The 20,388-nt window shown below is 34.1% G+C and overlaps 1 protein-coding gene across 1 annotated transcript; it reads right to left on the bottom strand.

Moving 5' to 3' along the window:
* Positions 1–2,470: 2,470 nt before the first annotated feature.
* Positions 2,471–5,642, bottom strand: LOC110932973. Its single transcript, XM_022176223.1, has 6 exons — positions 5,463–5,642; positions 5,222–5,381; positions 4,955–5,047; positions 4,628–4,912; positions 4,500–4,583; positions 2,471–2,673 (listed from the first exon to the last, which is right to left on the bottom strand). The coding sequence occupies exons 1-6, from the start codon at positions 5,640–5,642 to the stop codon at positions 2,471–2,473; spliced, it is 1,005 nt and encodes a 334-aa protein (XP_022031915.1).
* Between the last annotated feature and the right edge of the window lie 14,746 nt (positions 5,643–20,388).

Raw genomic sequence — 20,388 nt, 5'->3', positions numbered from 1 at the left:
TATGTAACACTATATAACGTTATATAACAAATATAACACTATACATCTATCATAGATATGCTATCAGACAACCTATAGTGTTATATTTGTTATATAATGATATATAGTGTTACATAGTGTTATATGGTATTATATGGTGTTACATATTGTTATACGGTGTTTATATGGTGTTATATAATATTATATATAGTGTTATAATACACTTCTCACACTTCTCACACTTTGAGCACTTTTTACAGTATCCTTTACCTGTATATAGAATTGTTGTCGCGAACTAAGCATTATAATATTTAAAAATAAACTAGAAGAATCCCCCGAGTGTTGTGACAGCAATTTGGTCTGCATGTATTCAGTTTATTAGTTTATTACGTTACCGACATTCGATGTAGGAACCGAAAGAGAAACCCTAAAACCTAAAGTCATGATATGTCCAAAAGACAAAGATACATGTTTTACATTGATTGAAAACCATGAAAAGAAAATTGGATAGTATTGGACCGATGTTGCTCGATCGTAATCGGTTCAGTGCGTTACGAGACACAGACGTTACCGACACTCGCTAGAGCTTAAGATTTAAAAAAAACAATATATTTTTTATTGTTCAACACGAATCATCTTCGTTATGGGAATTCCATCGGTTTCAATCAACTACATCAATTTAGAATTAAAAACTAATCAAAAACAATATATTTTGATTGTTCGGCAAGAATCATCTTCGTGCGGCAATACAGGCATTCAGTTCATGCGGCGACTGAGTGGAGGTACTCCTTGGATGATTTCCATTTTCCATATCAGTGGTGGGGTGTTGGGTTGCCGCGCGGGCAAGGACCGCCAGCCTCTATTAGGTGAGCGGGGAGTGGTTGTTACGGTAACTACTCACCGATGCAGGAAGAGAAGAGAGAGAGGGGGTGTTAATGGTGGGCTCCAACCCCTTTCAATCAATCACACATTTTTTTTTAAATTGTTTACCACTCTCCATGTGTTTGAGCACCCATAGTGATTGAGTGTAAAATGGGGAGTGAAGTGTTAGGACGAGAACACGAATCACACGAACAACGTAACAATCTGCAGCCAGCACACACACTCACACACTCTAAATCACAAGAACAAGAACACAAGATTTATAGTGGTTCGGTCTAATCTGACCTACATCCACTCTCCACAACTAGTTCTTCTTTGTATTAGGTGCTCAAAAGTGAAGTACATGAATGAGAAGTATTTATAGGGGATACAATTAGGGTTGTTGACTTTAAGCTACAGTAACAAATAAACCTCAGCTCTAGACAAAAAACTTCACAACTCACATCTGGGTTATCAGTTTCCACAACCCAGACGAGTTATCTAGGCATCTGGGTTATCAGTAGCTTTGACACTCTCTAGTCAAATCCTCCACAACCCAACAATCTCCCACTTGGAGGCTTTGACAACTTCAAACTGCACTCCATGCAACTTCATATTCATAAGTACCTCTGTAAACTCTTCATCTTTACTAGTTGTGGGCTGCTTTCTCAACAATTAACCTGAAGGCTCGTTGAAGCTCCCACTGAGCTTCAACTCATCAGTCACTACTCATGACTCGTTTTCTGTCCCTGTCGGCTCCCATTGACACGAACTGCCCGATCCTGGAACATTCTGAGAACAAACACTCTCCGAATAAAGCAGATAATCAACTGGAGAGACTTTGACAGCTAGAATACTGGTTCTCTTAAGTCTTAACCCACTGTCGTCTGGTAACTTTGACTGAAGCACGACCCGTGCTCCTACTGCCACGAATGCCCCTGACTGGTTTTACTGAACCTTTTCTAGCACGTCTGGTAAATTTCACAAGCGGGTTTGCCATCTACAAAGCAAACCTTCTTCTGCCCACGAGATTCTGTGAACCGGATCTTGGTCTTCTTCTGAACTGGGAGAACCTCTCCTTCAGGCGGTACACTGACTATGTATAATGAGCCTCTCTTCTTGCCACGTGCAACTACTAAATTTCCCTTAGTTAACTTCCACTGTCCACTACCGAACTTAACCTCGTGACCCTGAAATAAGCCTTTTCTTCAAGCCTGGAATAACTCTCACGTCTCTCAAAGTCCAAGTAGATCCGACTGAAGTAACTAAGTCAATATCACCCATGCCTGTGACATCTAAGACTTCATCATTTGCAAGTCGTACCTTACCAAAATCCCCAATGTTAAGATTCCTTAATGCTTCACTACTGTGGGTAGCGTGAAATGAAGCACCAGAATCCATAACCCAGGAATCTACACTGCTCTCCACATTACAGATCAAAACTTCATCATCTGAGTGGTCTACTGCAGCGTTAACTTCTCTCTTATCGTTTGGACATTGATTCCTGAAATGTCCAACCTCTTTACAGTTCCAACAGGTCACATCATTTAGAGCCCTAGACTGACTCCTCTTTCTGTTCTTGCTGCCACTACATCTGTTATTCTTCCTTCCTCTGCCAACATGCATTAAATCACCCGATGATCCAGCTGAATTTCTTCTTCTGACATCTTCGCCCAGAATAAGATCCCATATCCTCAAGCACTACATCTATGTCTTTCTGACAAAGTAATGCTTCAATCTGCATCTTCCACCAACCAAACTTTTTCCCGTCAAACTTTTCGATTTGCACCTTCCCGTCTTCTACCATGATAACACAAGCACGACTAAACGAAACTGAAATCGAAATAAGCTGTAATCAACACTGAAACAAACAGAAACAGAAAACGCCTGATTTACATTTCTTTGATCTTCAAACAGACGGACTAAACACCTGCTGGTTCACCGGTAGAAAAAAAATTGATCTTGACAAAGGTTGAGGGGTCTTTTTGCAAATAAGGGAAACTTGATTCCCTTAAAAGGAACACAAAAAAAGAACTCCTGGTTCTTCTTCTTCCTGTGCGCTCTGCTCTCTGCACTCCACAAAATCAGTCACCAAAGTGCAAAATCAAAAACCCTAATCTTCGATTTTTGAACCCCAGATGCTATATCTAGCAACAATGGTCTTCAATTTTGTAACCCTAGGCGGCGGCTACTGGTTTATCGAAACCCTAGTCGCAATCTGCAACAGAGTCTTCAATCGGAGCCCTAATCAGAGTTAGGAACTGACGGCGGTGGTGGCGGCTGTGCTAGTAGCGGCTGGTTTAGAAACCCTAGACGCTATGTCTGTGACTGTGACTGAAACCCGAGACCACGGCTTGTTCTTCGACAGGTAAGTGTTCTTCTTCACCTCTTACCTAGTTTGTGTGAATCAATTAAGAGCCTGAGCTCTGATACCAGTTGTTAGGACCAGAACACGAATCACACGAACAATGTAACAATCTACAGCAAGCACACACACTCACACACTCTAAATCACAAGAACAAGAACACAAGATTTATAGTGGTTCGGTCTAATCTGACCTACTTCCACTCTTCAAAACTAGTTCTTCTTTGTATTAGGTGCTCAAAAGTTACAGTACATGAATGAGAAGTATTTTATAGGGGATACAATAGGGTTGTTGACTTTAAGCTACAGTAACAAATAAACCTCAGCTCTAGACAAAAAACTTCACAACCCACATCTGGGTTATCAGTTTCCACAACCTAGACGAGTTATCTAGGCATCTGGGTTATCAGTTGTAGCTAAGGCATAACCCAGACAAGTTAACTTGGTCATCTGGGTTATCAGTAGCTTTGACACTCTCTAGTCAAATCCTCCATAACCCAACATAAAGTGTAGAGTTTATATGACATGACATTATTGGCTACAGAAATTGTTTACCACTCCCCATTTGGGGAGCACTCCTTCCACCCTTAGGTACGACAACCAGAAATTTCACAAGCGGGTTTTTACCGAAAATGTATTTTTTTTTATTATTGTTTATGACGAGTTTTAAAAAGAAAAAAAAGGCTTAAAAGTCCAGGTTGAAACACGTTCGCTCGCCAGGGGACTCCGCCGTGCTCATGTTTGTTAAGAGACTCGTCGCAACATGCAGGAGGTTAAACGGTTTTACAAAAAGAATTTAATTATGTAAATCGGAAACTTAACATTGATATCACACGAATTGAAAAGCCTTATGGAAACCCTAATATTCTTGCAGAATTTATAGCCGTACAATTAAAAAATAGAGTTTCTTTTCGCAAAGCAATGAAAAAGGCTATAAAATCAACTGAACAAGCAGATAGAAAAGGAATTCAAGTGCAAATTGCAGGACGTATCGACAGAAAAGAAATTGCGCGTGTTGAATGTATCAACGTGAATAAGTAAACCAACACATCATATCAAAATCTAGCATATGTAAAGAACATGAAAATACTGTGCATCTGAACTGTTTCAAAATGACCCAGGTACTACTTTTTAGGAGTAAAGAACATGAAAATAATGTGCATCTGAACTGTTTCAAAATGAACCAGGTACTACTTTTTATGAAAATTAACCTGAGCTTGTTCTTGGTTTTCTCGTGTGGTTGCTTCTTACCCGCGGACCCGGGAGGAACCAGCTGCACCCCGAGGAAGCTTGCCTGACCCAGAAGAAGAAGAAGAACCAGTTTTAGCTGGTTTAGGACATAATTCCACGAGTTCAGTCTCCACATCAGTAATCACACCTATAGCAAGCAGCCTTTGTTATCTTTATAGCATATGGTAATACGCCCCATTGAAGGGTAGTTGCACCCTTTTTCAATCACAGCTTCCTCTAAAACCGCAAAATAAACAATCCCTAAGTCGCCAGGTTTTAAGATGTTCGAAGAATGCCTGTTCCCCCTTCCTGTTTTGCGGTTCAACGAATTTTCTATTGAAGACAACACAACACGGAATTCAGGCTCGTGAACTGTACATATATATTGCTCTGCCCCTTCGGTGAAATTAGAGGTGGGGTCTACGACTAGGATTTCAGCAGTGAAAGCGAGCACCTCTTTAACCGGGTGACGAGAAGCTTATAGCACACATCCGCGCTTAACAGTATCATCAAGTGGACCTTTAACCACTAGCTCCACCCGTTCTCCTATTGTGACTTTTGCGACTTCTCTTCCGTTCAATCGAATCGCCTCCACCTTAGTTGACCACGAGCCTGGGTAACAAAACAGATCCAAATTTGTTACAACACAACCGGAGATAACACGTGCAGTAATGATACATGGGTCATCGGTTGCAGTATGAACAACCATTCACAGCATTTTCTTAGCCTCGGACGTAGTTGCAATTTTATCTAGCTCTTCAAGCAGAGTGCAAATTTTGTACTAACTCAAACAAGGTGTCCTCCTCCCAGTTATGCTTTCCCCTCGTAATGCAGAAATAAGCACAAATCTGATGTTTATAACCTTGAATCCAAGGTCACCGAAATATCTAACAGCCTTGTTTCGTAGTTTTTTGAAGTGTTCTTCAGAGTAGCGAAGAAGATCCATCTGCAATGCAATGCGATGCAAAAGTAAATTAGTATAATATACAATTTGAAATGTAAATTACCAAAGCAATTTAAAAAGTACCTTATTCCAACAGCAAATCAATTCTTTGAAGCCAAATGCCCTGGCAAGGGAGCATGGTTCAAGGAAATCTCTAGTAGTATAGGTGGATTTGAAATCCAAACTGCAATCAACGATTACTATTGCAAAATCCCCCAAAGAAAGGCCGTTTATAAGATTTCTTGTATTCCCATACGGCTCCATAAAAGTATAATCCTTGGAGCTGAAGAGACTACTGAACCTCCTGAATGAGGTTTCAAAATCACCAATAGGGTTTATAACTCCCTTTACACCTATCAAATTATCGATCGCTGAAGTCTTGCCGCATCTCTCTTTGCCAATGACGACGATCAAATTTCAACCCTCCTCTGAAAATAAAAATACAAAAGAAGGTAGAAAAGCACATGGTGACGAACTGGAGACATAGAGAAAAGAAGATACTTGTTGTAATTTGAACTCCAAACTTAAATATTCAACTCTAGAAATGTGAGTTGAAGACTGACAACTCAACAAGCAATAACTAGTACTTTAATATGATTTGTCTTTTCTTTTTTGTAACCAATTATTAATGAACACTTGCCTTGTAGAGGAACCACCGGTGGTGTAGGGTTCATGACCTAGACAGAACAGATTTTCAAGATATTTACCAAAAGAGGACGGTTTTTGGGATTGGCGTACAAACAACAGAAAACAATATATACATATATAATAGTTTAAACTAAGATAAACACCTACCGGGCAAAGTACTTCATGCATAAGGATGTGATTTAAAGAAAAATTCTCAAAGCAGTAGTTGCAACTTTCACCGCCCGTATCGAGACCACTTGGCTGATTACATGTGATACAATGATGACATTAACGTGTGGTGGTCAGGCATGACGTGACGTGTTTTATACGTTGTTAAACACATTACGTTAGTGACATCAACGTGGTTAGACATTGGTAAAAAAAGTTTAATGTCTCGGACGTTGTGGTGTCGAGTTGTAAAAGTAATTTAAACAAAAGAATTAAAGTATCGGAGAATATGAAGTGTGAAATTATCATGTAGAAATAAATCAGGGGACAAAATTGTTAAATAATAAACGTTATGCATCAATGTGTCACTTACCAAATGATTGAAGTTAAACTGTAAATTTTGTAAATTTGAGGGTAAAAAAAATATCAAATCATGTTTGAGGGTAGAAAAGACATTTTCAAAGCGTAAAAAACACAATATCAAACCATGTTTGAAGTTAGAAAAGACATTTTCAAACCATGGTCCACCATGGTTTTTAAGATATAGATATTTTGGTCCGGTTAACCAGAAAAAGACTGACAGGTTTCTGACGGATCTGTTGACCGGGCCAAAACGTCGAGCTTTGGCCGCGTTTTGGTCCTGTCAACCAGACAAAAGACTGACACCCGGTCTGGTTGCAGGACCAAAACGTGGCCAAAGCTCGGCGTTTTGGTCCGGTCAACAGACCCGTCAGACACCCGTCAGACACCCGTCAGTCTTTATCTGGTTAACCAGACCAAAACGCCACGTTTTAGCCACAGTTCGACATTGCAGGTTGTGTATATAAGGACAAAAACCACCTTTTTGGGGGCCTTTGTTAATTAATGATCCTTTCCTTGTCTTACTATGCACGCTATTTGGGCGTGTGTATATTGCATTATTTCTAAAATCATCTTTTTTTTTATTATTAGAAAAACATCAAAAAAAAAGTTCAAATTTTTTTTTGATGTTTTTCTCAAAAAAAAGAAAAAGTTATATAATGCCCCTCTATTGTTCCCAGATGCGTTTTTCTTTAAAATTTTGCTTAGGGCGTTCAAAATCAAACGTCTGGTTAGATTATTCTTCGCCAATCATGTCACTACACTCATTTTAAACATTAGTTGTAATTAAAAAAACAAAAAAAAGAATAATAAAGGGTAATAATTACAGGGGCATTATACCACTACACTCGTTATAAGATTCCCATAATACCCAAAAGCTGACTCCCCCCCCCCCACCCCCACTACACATGATCTAACTAAAATGTTGCTTTTTATGCCTTTAAAAAAATGTTGCTTTTATACATTAAACATAAGGCTCCGTGGTGTGGTCATAACCCAAATGATCATCATAACCCTTTATGTCAATACCATCTCACCTCATCTTCATCTATCAAGCTAATTCACCACCCTATATGGTGTGAACTATGACCTCTACTATTATCCACTATCCTCCTTCACTAATCAAAATCTTCTAATTAATTAAAAGATGGTCATGGTTGACATTTATTAAACCATGTGAACCATCATGGTTTGCACAAGAGGGCGGTCTAGTGGTGGTTCCATGGTTCTACGTGTCAAGCCATGACCCAAACGACCATCCCCGTACCCATAGCCTAAAAAGATAATACATCTAAACCATTTGATATTTTTTAATTTAATAATATTTATGTTATCAATCTAAACTTATTTATTATTAATACTTTTTTCTTATAAATCATTATCAAAATTTAGGCAGAGGATGACGCCTCCATAAAATTTTAGGGGAATTATATATTCTAATGATATACTTATTTTACCTATAATTCTCAATCAGTCATTAGTCTAATCATTCTCTCTTTCTACTAACTAGATTACCTTTGTATATTTTTTATATGAACAATTTTTTAAAGAGAAAGTTCTACAGTATATTTTTATTTTTAACTTTTATTTTTTGGGCTGTCCTCAAATTAGTCTTTTAGAAATGTTGTTTAATTATCCCCTTTTTTATTTTTTACTAAATAGATTTCACTCGAATATAAAATTAGATACACGAAGCTAATTCACATATTATCATTGAAGCAAACCACAATACATCTATACGGGTATGAAAATCAAGGTGGAGATACAATAGGAAGTTTATTTGGCTAGGAAGTCTAGGAAGTGATCTTGACCATCCATTAAGTTAATCAAGGGCTAAGATTAAATCAGGGAAATTGAAAAGAAGAAAAGAGGTGCGTGAGTTTGTTCAATGGCATTCTAGTCAATCCAAGCCAATAGTTTCTCTCTCCTCCAATTTCCCCCCATTTTTTAAACGTTAATAACTCTTTCATACGACATTATTTTTTTATAAAAATTGCACCAAAAAAACGAAAATTAAACTCAGTTGCGTAAAACGCAATAGAAAAACCACCAGTTACGTAAAACGCAATGAAAAAAAAAACCTAAAAAATGACATTTTTCTAAAACGCAATGCACCAAAAACACAAAGAAATGACTTATTTGTAAAACGCAATGGTCAAAAAACACAAATAAATGTCTTATTTGTAAAACGCAATGGCCAGAAAACACATAAAAAAGTGTTTTACCTAAAACGCAATGCACATAAAACACATAAAAATGTGTTTTACCTAAAACGCAATGACCAGAAAACACAAAGAAATGTTTTATTTGTAAAACGCAATGCCAGAAAACACTTAAAAATGTCTGTTTTCTAAAACGCAATGACCTAAAAAAACAAAAGAAAGTGTTCTCTATAAAACGCAATGGACTGAAAACACCTAAAAATGTGTTTTACCTAAAACGCAATGACTAAAAACACTTCAAAAATGTGTTTTACCTAAAACGCAATGACTAAAAATACTTAAAAATGTGTTTTTTTCTAAAACGCAATGGACACATAAAACTGTTTGTGAACTGTCTGTGAACTGTCTGAATTTCAACCCCAGCCAGGGGCTATGCCCCTTGGACCCCGCCAGGGGCTGCCGCCCCCGGACCCCCGCCAAGATCGTAAAACGCAACGACTAAATAAAAACCCAGATCGTGAAAATGAAATTAAAGAATTTCTTACATGGATCGAAGCCGGTTTCTTCATCAATTGACGAAATTTGAATGATAGAAACACTTATCAGCGATTGAATCGAACAAATCGAGTGATTATCTTCAAAATCACCAGAAAAAACGAGATTTTGAATGAAATTAAACTGGGTTTTCTTCAAAAAAAAGCTGAAGAACACGTTGATCGGGTTTTGAATCATTGATTGGTGATGAAAATCGCACTATAATGTAGTGATTATTGAGATAGAAAGTGAAGAAATGGTTAAAGATGGTGGGTTTTGAAAATGGTGGGTTTTGAAGTTACTGGATTTTGAAAGATGAAGAAGAAGGAGTTGGATTGACTAAAATACCCTTTTTCTTTATTTTAAATGTTGCCACATGTCATAATTCTATGGCTTCCTATCCTTTCTAGCCAAAATTAACTTCCTATTTGATCTTTTCCCTGAAAATCAAATATGTATGTCTGTTTGCATATCACAAAATGGTTACCTTCGTGCTTTTCAGAAAAAGATAATAAGAAAGTAAAATAAATATAAACAACAATTTAAAAAGTGATAATTTAATCTACTACTTCTAATAAAGCAAAATAATGTTTATCCACTTGTCATTAGCTTAAGCCAATACTTGCCATGTGGCATTTGATTAATACCTCATTTTCTCAAATGACCGCCAAAACACAGCATCCCTCACGCCTTTTTTCTTTTCCTTCTTCTTTCTTTAACCTAATTAATGTTCACCGTTTCACACAATCAACTCTTCATCTTCACTCCAATCTTCTTCCAAGAATACCATCGGTTTCCATATAACAATGAATTATTTCACTGGATCTACATATATAGATGGTTCTATGTTCTTCATCGTCTTCATCTACTTCTTCTTTTTCTTGATTTGATTTCAGAATTTAGAATATCGATCTACAAATCTGTAAGTTGTTTTTGTTAAATTCCTTCTTTAATCATTATTCATGTGTTCCTTCCTTTAACTACTGTGTTAAAACTATGTTTCTGTTGATTTAACCCTAAATCCAATTTTCATTGAAAATCTGTTGATTTTGGGGTTTTAATATTATGTTTTTGTTATAGAATATGATGCTTATGCAAAACCCTAAAACCGATTTTCAGGTATAATATTGTTTATTTCTCATTTTTATTTATTCTATCAAGTATATACGAAACCATAGATCCGATTGTTATGGAATATCTTTGTTAGGTTTTATTTCAATTGATGTCTAATAAGTTTTATTTGATTGTGATGCTTACTAAGGTTTTGATTGTGATTCAAAACCCTAAATCCGATTGGGATTGAAAAAAATGTTGATTTTGGGGTTTTAATTTTATGGTTTTGTTAAAGAATAAGTTGATTATGCAAATCCCTAAAACCGATTTTGATGCAGAACATCTTTTATTTCTAATGTTTATTTATTCTATCAAGTTTATACGAAACCCTAGATCCGATTGTTATGGAATATCTGTCTTAAGTTTTATTTGAATTGATGTAAAGTAAGTTTTATTTGATTGTGATGCAAAATAAGTTTGTGATTGTGATGCAAAAGCCTAAATCTGATTGTGAGGGATTGTGATGCAAAAGCCTAAATCTGTTTGTTTTTGTGAGGGATTGTGATGCAAAAGCCTAATTCTGATTGTGATGCAAAACAAGTTTTATTTGATTTGATTTTGTATTCTATGAACCTCATTTGTGTATATCATTGTTATGAATTATAGTTTTTTATTTGATATGATTCTGTTTATGTGTTTTCAGTCTGATTTATTGGTTATGGTTATGTTATACAAACCCTGATTCTGATTTTCATGGAACTGATTTTCATGGAAAATCTGGTGATTTTGTTTCATGTCTATATAATCTATGAACCTCCGTTTATATACTGTGTTAAAACTGATGAATGATTTTTCGTGTTAATGTTGTTTTTTGCTTAACGATTTGATATTGTGATTGATCATATGTGTTCTTGGAGTTTAATGGTTTGATCCTTGATGTTTGACAATTTAATTTCGGATCATGATAACGGTTCGGTACTATCCATCAGTTTGTTACAAAATTATTATTGTTAATTATTATTTCCTTATTTAGAGGATAGATAATAATTTAATTTTAAATTTAAAAATTTGATTCGGATGATAATATGGAAGTAAACGATTTGGAGTTAATAACATTAATTGGATTTGTTTTTTAGGTGGGTTCAATGTACCTAGACATGTTAGTTGTTTAAAATTTAAAATTTTATATATAATTTTGATTAAATTCTTCCAACATACTATAGTAATTTTAAATATAAATTATATTTGACTTATTTTTAAATAAAGTTACCTGAAATAGAAGTTGACTACATTCATTTTTTATAATTGTTAATTATCCCCTAATTTTTAGTAACCTCTAATCAACAATTATTTGTTTCTAAATAACTAATTAGATTCAAATTATTCAACAATTATATTAAAAACATTTATTGATTGTTATTATATATGCTTTAAATCATTAAAATAATAGATACGGAATTGACTTTTGAACTTTCAGTGTATTTTAGATGATTATGTCCCTCAAGATACTAGCATTTGTATGTTTTCAAATATCGTTTTAATTATTAGAAATTTGTTTAAAGAATATATTAATATTCTTAAAAAACGTCAAAAAATGTGTTTTTAGTATTTTTGGCTGATAATTTTCTTATTTAGATGATAGATAATAACTTGATTTAAAATTAAAAATTTTGATTTGGAGGATATTATGGAAGTAAACGATTTGGAGTTAATAACAATAATTGGATTTCCTTTTTAGGTGGGTTCAATGTATCTAGAAATGTTAGTGGTTTAAAATTTAAAATTTTATATATAATTTTGATTAAATTCTTCCAACATATTATAGTAATTTTAAATTTAATTATATTTGACTTATTTTTAAATAAAGTTACCTAAAATAGAAGTTGAGTACATTAATTTTTTATTATTGTTAATTATCCTAATTTTTAATAACCTCTCATCAACAATTATTGGTTTCTATATAACTAATTAGATTCAAATTATTCAACAACCATATTATAAACATTTATTGGTTGTTACCATATATGCTTTAAATCATTAAAATAATGGATGCGGAATTGACTTTTGAACTTTCAGTGTATTTTAGATTATTATGTCCCTCAAGATGCTAGCATTTGTATGTTTTCTAATATTGTTTTTAATTATTAGAAGTTTGTTTTAAGAATATATTAATACTCTTAAAAAAACGTCAAAAATGTGTTTTTAGTATTTTTGGCTCATAATTCCTTATTTAGAGGATAGATAATAACTTGATTTTAAATTTAAAAATTTGATTTGGAGGATAATATAGAAGTAAACTATTTGGAGTTAATAACATTAATTGAATTTCCTTTTTAGTTTGGTTCAATGTACCTAGACATGTTAGTTTGATTCAATTAGGGGAAATCTTGGTTTTTGAAATATGTTAATTCGTTTTTAGGAGTTTATGGATCAAAGTAGTTGGGTAAAAAGTCAATATGGATTCAGGCTTTCGATTCGGTTGACCCAAATCATTTTTAATTTAGTAGTATTTTCATTTGCTTGAATAAAATGATCTATAATGTTTTGGCATGTTTTCAGTATTTATATTATCTGTTTGACCCACTTATAGAGAAAACATAACATGAATCACAACCCAAACATAAAATCTATATAACCTTTGATACTATTATATGCAATTCTTGTTTTTATGGCTAAACGGGTAGCCATGAGGTATTATCATTTGTCATCTAAGTGAATCTTATTTGAGTAGTAACATGCCAACTTCATTAATTTTCCACTTCAAATACTTGGCAATTTCTATGGTTTTTTGAGGTTTGTTTGTTTTTAGTTCCAGGTTCTGCTTTTATTTTTCCTTCTATAAATCTATAATATGCAGGGCTGTAACCGTAATGAATGAAACATTAAAGCATGCCGAATGCTTGCCGACTCGGACATGCTTTGCCTTGACGCAATATTGTGAAGGAACCCTTGACGCCATCAGGTGATTGTGCAATTTTGGGTGTGTCGTCGTTCCTTCACAGAATTTTGGATATGTATTTTTTTAGTTTTCTATCTTTTGAGTTTTTACTTGCAAGTCCTTATTCTAATTCAAGATAATGTGAAACATTTTTGAGTTTTCCTTTGTCGTTCCTTTGTTAAGATAATCATAAACTTTATAGGTTTCATCATTTTTTTTAATTTTAAGAATTGTCATTGTGTTGTCTTTCATCTTTTGCAACTTTTCATTTTCTTTAACACATCCAAACATGTCTTCCATGAAATCTTTGAACAGATTATCAGGACACTGCTATCAAAAGGTGTTGGATCTGAATCTTATGCAGGTTTTCTTTTGATGAGTTAGATATTTACATGATAAAAACCATGTATTTTATGGAAACAGACTAAATTAAAACTATATTGAAGCTTTGCAAATTTTTAGGCCCTTCAAAGTTGTTCATGTTCGTCAAAGCTCCTTTTTCTTTCAATACGCCTCTCCACTTTCTTCTCAAGCGTGATTATAGATTCAATAAAAAGGTAATGTTTAATTATCGGAACATTTTTATTTGAGCATGTTGATGGCTTCAAAAGACCTATATTATTTTAAGTACTTTTAGAATGACCAGCTCTTTTTAAATTATTAAATCGTATCGAGTTTTCTTTACTAATGGTTCCTCTTATGAGCAACTTTACTAATAAGTGATAACATATATATTGTATATATTCATACAAATCTATAACCTAGAGCTTGATACTGGACGTTCATATTTATTTGTTTGTTATCTATTTTTTGCCACATTTACAACTCCATCTAGAGTTTCAAGTTATAGTTGCTTTTAGAGGTTGCAAGATTAGTGGGATGGGTAATTGGTCAAAACGGGTAGTAGGTTTGGATCATATGTGATGCTGTCCTTTTACAACTCTATTTAGATTTACAGGCTACACTTACATGTAGAGGTGGCAGGTTGGGTCACATGCTAAAACAATTAAATTTTAGTTGCTTAGGCAAAGCTTTTTAAAGGCGTTTGGAGGAAAGGATACTAGAGTTGACCAATCAAGTCAAAGTAAGACAAACAAATTTTATCAAGCTTGGATCTTTAACTACAACAAATGATCAGTTCGAAATAAAAGTAGCCTGATATTTTCTAGATGTCGTTACAATTGATCATTTTATCTTAAGGCTTCCTAATCGCTTAAATACACTAATTTGCAGTTTCTCCTATAAGTAATAAAAATTCTTCTTATTGTTGTGACCTTATAAACTCCATTTCCTTAGTCATGTCCTGAACAAAATGTAACTGAAATCTTTGGTATTGTTTTGCTTGGAGTGGTCTGAACCTTTGATCATACTTGCTTTATGCAGTAGCAACTGATCTATGAAGGACTGGAGAGGCGAAAGATCGGTTTTTTCAGCATTATTCCAATCGGCACCAAAGCTGCGAAGGTATAGACCCACATTTAAAACATTCTCAAACTTACATTGCTTCATTTATTATAATTTAGCAGTGTTTTGTTTAAAAAAAAAGACCAAGTTCTTATCAAATGGATATAAAACACAACCCAAATGGGTTTGAGTGAAAAGTCAAAAAGTCATGATTCTTCAACTTTTAACATAAACAAACTGAGTCAGTTGAAATATGGTTTGTATACTAATAGTTTTTCATCCATATTTATAAACCTTTTGTAAATAAATAATGCACTAAGTGTGATAATTAAAGACAATATTATCACATTAATAACATGCATTTAGGAGTTTTATGCACAGTTATGATGAACCACAACTCAAATGGGGTTGAGTACCAGGTGAAAACGTTAAACAAGTCCTCTTAACACAACTTTTATTAAATAACCGGTGCAACAAAGATTATTATTATTACAATAATAGTTGTAATTAACTACCTATTTGATCCGTTTGAGATAAGAGACAAATCACATGGTTTAGAGACTCATCTTTTGCTTATTCTAGCATCTGTCAATTTAGGAAAACCAAGATTGTAAAACATATTTCATTCATGTTCTTTGTAGGTTATCGAGAAAGTTTTGCTAGCCCTCAATGGCACATTGAGCCAAATCGCCTTCCGTGTGATAACCATGGATGTCTCGGACTTGACCATGAGAATTGAAAGGCCGTCTACTTATGACTAGGACAAGGCCGCCACAAGCAACTTTTGAAGGTTTGTAAAATGAAAATAATCAAATTATCTTTTATCCGTTATATAAGGTTTAATGTCGTCGGGAAAGGTAATTTGATGAAGGTTATACGAAGCCACTAGGTATTGTTTCTCGAATGGTTGCTCTGCTATGGTTCATGATGTTGGTCTGGAGGATAAAGATGTTATTGTTTTCCATGTTGTTGATGCTCAGATGCTAAAGTTCACTCATTTTAGGGCTGATTGTCTTTCCCGTGTTAAAAACAAGTTTTTTTTTTGTAGAGATGTTATTTCCCGAGAACGGTAACTTGGTAATTTATACCTTACTACTTAGGATGAAGAACCAACTGACCTCTTTATTGACGATTGCATTTATTCTTTATTTAGTGGTTGCCGAAAGAGTTTATGAACCGACACTTTGGACAATAACTTTACAATTCGTTTTGGAGGTACATACATGTGGAATGTCAAAGTGAATAGGCTCTGGGGATCGAACTACTTCATTCAAGATTTCTCACAAATCAACAAAGAACTTTGTCACACCCCAACCAATGGCGGAAACATCGGGATGAGACGAAGTGTGAAGATTGCTCGAGACATCATAACGCTAATAATTGTGACAAGTATTTAAATAATCGTTTAATTTCATTTCTAAAGAATCAAGTACAAGGTTTTGAAACAAAATACAACAACATAAATAATAAAATGATACAATACAAATACAATTCTTTCTAAGTGTGTATCTAAGCATCCTACTAGATTCCATGCATCGTCAACATCCACCTGTAACATGTTAAAATAAAGTTCAATGCAAAAGCAAAGGCGAGTATACAAGTTTGATACGTACATAGCAAAAGATAAGTTTGAACAATTCCTCATAGCAAGCATGTGATTCAAGATGAACATTTAAACATGGTATGTGTCTAACATATCAAACCAAGGAAACGCAATATGCTCATGACATAACCGAAGATAAAGAGGCGGGTCGTTAATCCTATAGCGCTACATATGTCACGGTTTGGCTCGTACGAAGTTAATGATAAATTCAACACATAAGATAAATCCAAGTTTAAAGCATCAAGCCATCACGTATACAAGCATGTTATAGGAATGTTCTTGTGTTTAAGCAAAATGTTCATGTGTAAGTTTGTTGATAGATAAACATGTTACACCCCAAAAGTGGTAAAAGTAAAAAGGGGAATACGAGTATACTCACAAGGTTTGCATATGTTTTCCGATTATCCAATTGTTGACGAGTAGAGATTTAGAGTCCGAATGTATAAGGGTTAAAGTTCAAGTATGTTTAGAGTCGAGATTCGGTGTTTAAAACAACATAAAAATAAGATATGAGAATAACATGGAAAATAATCATTTAGTACATATGATGCTTGTTCTTGACACTAGGAAACTCGAAGGAGTTTAGATGTTTTCATGGAACAAGGTTCCATTAGAATCGTGACAAGTTATCATAGTCTAGGATGATGTAATCTAGTACCCCGACATATGAACACTAGTTCATCATCAAGGATTCGATTATTCGAATAATATGTTTAGGGTATATAATATATGTCCAATAGTTCAAGCATGAGGTAGAAGATTAAAATCTTCATTTTGGTACCTCTAAATGTCATAGAAATCATGTAGGAGGTAGGAAGATCAAGTCTTCCATTTAGGCACCTCTATGTGTTCACCACTACACTTGATATAAAAACAACCAAGGAGGGTCATGAACATACAATAAAGAATAAGAAATATACACACTAACTAAGAGAAATCATCAAATCATGTGAGGATTGTATGTTTGGACAACCCAAGTTGTTCCATAATCACTCATGTATCAAAGACAAAGTTTGACATGACTTGTGGGTTAAAAACCCTAAACAAAACACCAAGTTTATGAGGTTTAATCCTCTGATTTTTAAGTGTCTCAACCTTGTTTTTAAGCCTAACCAACCACTAAAGTGTTGTAAGCATTAGGACATAGGTTTGAGATGAGATAGACTCAAGTTTGGTAAGAAATAACAGGGATTTCATGAAAACAAAAACAATCAGTGGACTTTGGAGCCTTTTTGCCGGAGTTCCAGGGACTTATTTACTGTGAAAAACCCATGGAAACGTAGATAAGGTCAATACAAAGTAGTAGGAAAAAGAATCGAGTGAATCGGATAAGAATTGAGTGAGTTATGCTCATTTTCGTGAAGGGGTGTCAATCTGCTCGAACCCTTGCTTTCAGCTACGGTTTGGAGGATGTTTTGAGAGTTTTTAGTGTTGCAAAAGTGGTAGGGAGGCTGGTTATAAGTGATATTTATAGGGGGAAGGATTAGGGTTTCAATGGGTTGGGCTTTGTAAGTGTTTAGAAGGGGTTACACCTTGAAACTAGCCCACAAAACCCAACTATATGGGGCTGAATTTTGCTGAATTGGGGCTGCCATATTTCTTTTTTTTTTATTTTTTTTAAAACATTATAATGAGTAATTTTGTTAATTAAGTTGTGTAATAATATGCAACAATGTTTCCCCTAACTTGTAACAAGGTGAAATATGAAATAAAACATGATTTAACTAGGTAAAAAGTGTAATGTACAAGTATGTAACATGTTTGTAAGTGACAAGTATAAGTCACATATTAGATGATTAACCGTTGTATAAATAAGCATATTATTAGGGGTTTTTAGGTATCAACAATTTAAGGACAAGCATGGACATGCATCATGAATAAGTATCGTATAAGTATGAATTACAAATAAGGATTCGATGTACAATGAATTCGAACGTATGAACATGTATGAATATGTAGATGGTGAATTTAAAGAAATACGAATTTTATTTATGATCCAAGTCTCGGATTTTACAACGAAAAGACGACTACAATAATACAAGATTTCCAAAAATAGCATTACAAGGCGAGCTTTCTAATTATGGAAAGTATGAAAAAGCAGGGCGTTACAAACTTCATCTCATATCAGGTGATGTAATCGTTTTTGAGTTGGTTGCGAGACGTATTTTCAACATTCTGGTTTTCCGTCCTAATGGAATATTGTCTGTTGTTCCCGAGGTTGCCAATAGTGTTGGTGTTGAAGAAGAGGAAGACACATAACAAATGGATGTTAGCAAAGATTTGTTATTAGACGGCAAAAATCAAGACATGGAAGATGACATTGTAGACATTGAACATGATGTGCCAGTCATTGTAGCGGATCCTGTGTTGGAACCAGACTTTGTTGACGTTCCACATATTCCGGCCGTTGTTCATCAAGCCAACCAATACGAACTAACATGGTGTCCATCTTTTCGTTTTGTAAGTTTTTCATACTCTAGATGCTTTATTTTAATATTATGTAACGCTTTGAAGTTTGCATTTTGTTTATTAGTTTTTTAATTTGTTTATTTTATCGGACTGTAATGCAGCGGTTCCCAAAGGCATTTGCAGCAAATGTAGATATATATGTCCTTGATGAGATGGTAGTTCAAACTGAAGACGGGTTTCAATGACACTAGAGATCCGGCAAGAAACGGCACGTTGGAAAATGCTGCAGACTGGGTTGGAAAATGGAGCTCAGTTTTTGCTGCGATATTATAGGGATCAAAACACGTTGCGAATTCTTAATCCGAACCCCTAGGTGATGTATCTGTTGACAGTAGCGTCAGAAGTAAACAACTAATATCGTTACCAAGCATGTCGTATGTGTGGTAACAGTTTTGGAACAATTATTACTATATATGTTTTGTTTACAAAAACTTAATGTGTGACAAACATTATGTCGATGTACTTTTGGGACATGCTCAAGTGTCTCAAAATATTAGGTTTAACAATCAAAGTTTAACGGTTCTACGTTTAAATTATTTTATGTGTTTAGTTGGTGTTTAGCCATCCGCGAAAGTCGCGGGGTCTTAGGCTAGTTGTTGATTAAATAAAGAAAATGAGGGATGCAAAAAAAGAAATTATATCGGATAGAATGTTAAACGAATAAAAATGAGATATCAAATTTTAATTCGGATAAAAACTATTTTTGCAAATCATCATTAGTTTTTATAATGGCTAACACATACTCTTTAACATGTACTTCCAAAATTTACCTATTGTCTAGTTACGCGACTCATTTTATTTTTACATTTACAAAACTAGTTTTACCGTTGATCAAATTTATCTTTTATTTTCTTAAATATAAAGAGTTTAAATCTCATTTAAAAGCATTTAACTATTAAATCTTTTACAAAACCAATTTTACTGTTGCTCTAATTTATCTTTAATTTTCTAAAATGTATATTTTCTGATAAATAAGTACCTTTACAACACGTAGTATAAAGCAAATTTTAAAATGCCATCATTATTAGAAATGTAATGATGTTTACCCAATATAGATAATAATTTTCATAAAATCACTAAACTAATTCCCCTCTTTTACTTTTTAAGATTTACGCACAAATTTGCATCATCCTTACGGTTACAAATCACATCCATTGTCATGTTAAATTAATAACTAAATAACTTTATTTCTATAACTTTTTGAAAGTAAAATCACAACATATTAAATTATTAATGTATAAAGAAAATTGGATTATTTATAGAAGACATTGCTGGTATTGGCAGACACATTTTCTTTATTTCACTGACAGTTACACATTTTAAATAATTTGTATCCATCTATTGGTCTTCAGTTAAGAAAAACTAACAGAGTTAAATTTTTTTCCGAATTACAAATTGATATTTTAGGGCTTTTGATCAGAACAAGGATACGAGTCGATTGATGTAAACTTACCTTGAAACGGTGTTGTTTTACGTCAATCGACTCATATCCTTGTTCTAATCAAAATACTTAAAACATCAGTTTGTAAGTCGAAAAAAAAACGTAACCACGTTAAGTATTTTTTAACTGAGAACTGGTGAAGACAAAATATTTGAAAGGCGAGACTGATAGTTAGAATAAAAAAGTAAACACTATAGGACTGCTAATGGCCAATGACGACGTATACCGAACATTATTAGAATCCAATCTCT

Source organism: Helianthus annuus, chromosome 1 (assembly GCF_002127325.2).
Source record: "Helianthus annuus cultivar XRQ/B chromosome 1, HanXRQr2.0-SUNRISE, whole genome shotgun sequence".
Lineage (NCBI taxonomy): Eukaryota > Viridiplantae > Streptophyta > Magnoliopsida > Asterales > Asteraceae > Helianthus > Helianthus annuus.
The sequence above is the reverse complement of the archived record's forward strand: the minus strand, read 5'-3'. Positions and strand labels throughout refer to the sequence as shown.

Coding starts and splice junctions, on each gene's coding strand:
- LOC110932973 (XM_022176223.1), bottom strand. CDS start 5,642: ATGGAGCCGTATGGGAATACAAGAAATCTTATAAACGGCCTTTCTTTG. Junction 5,382..5,462: donor TGATTTGCTGTTGGAATAAG/GTACTTTTTAAA, acceptor ATTGCATTGCAG/ATGGATCTTCTTCGCTACTC. Junction 5,048..5,221: donor GAGGAGGACACCTTGTTTGA/GTTAGTACAAAA, acceptor TTTGTTACCCAG/GCTCGTGGTCAACTAAGGTG.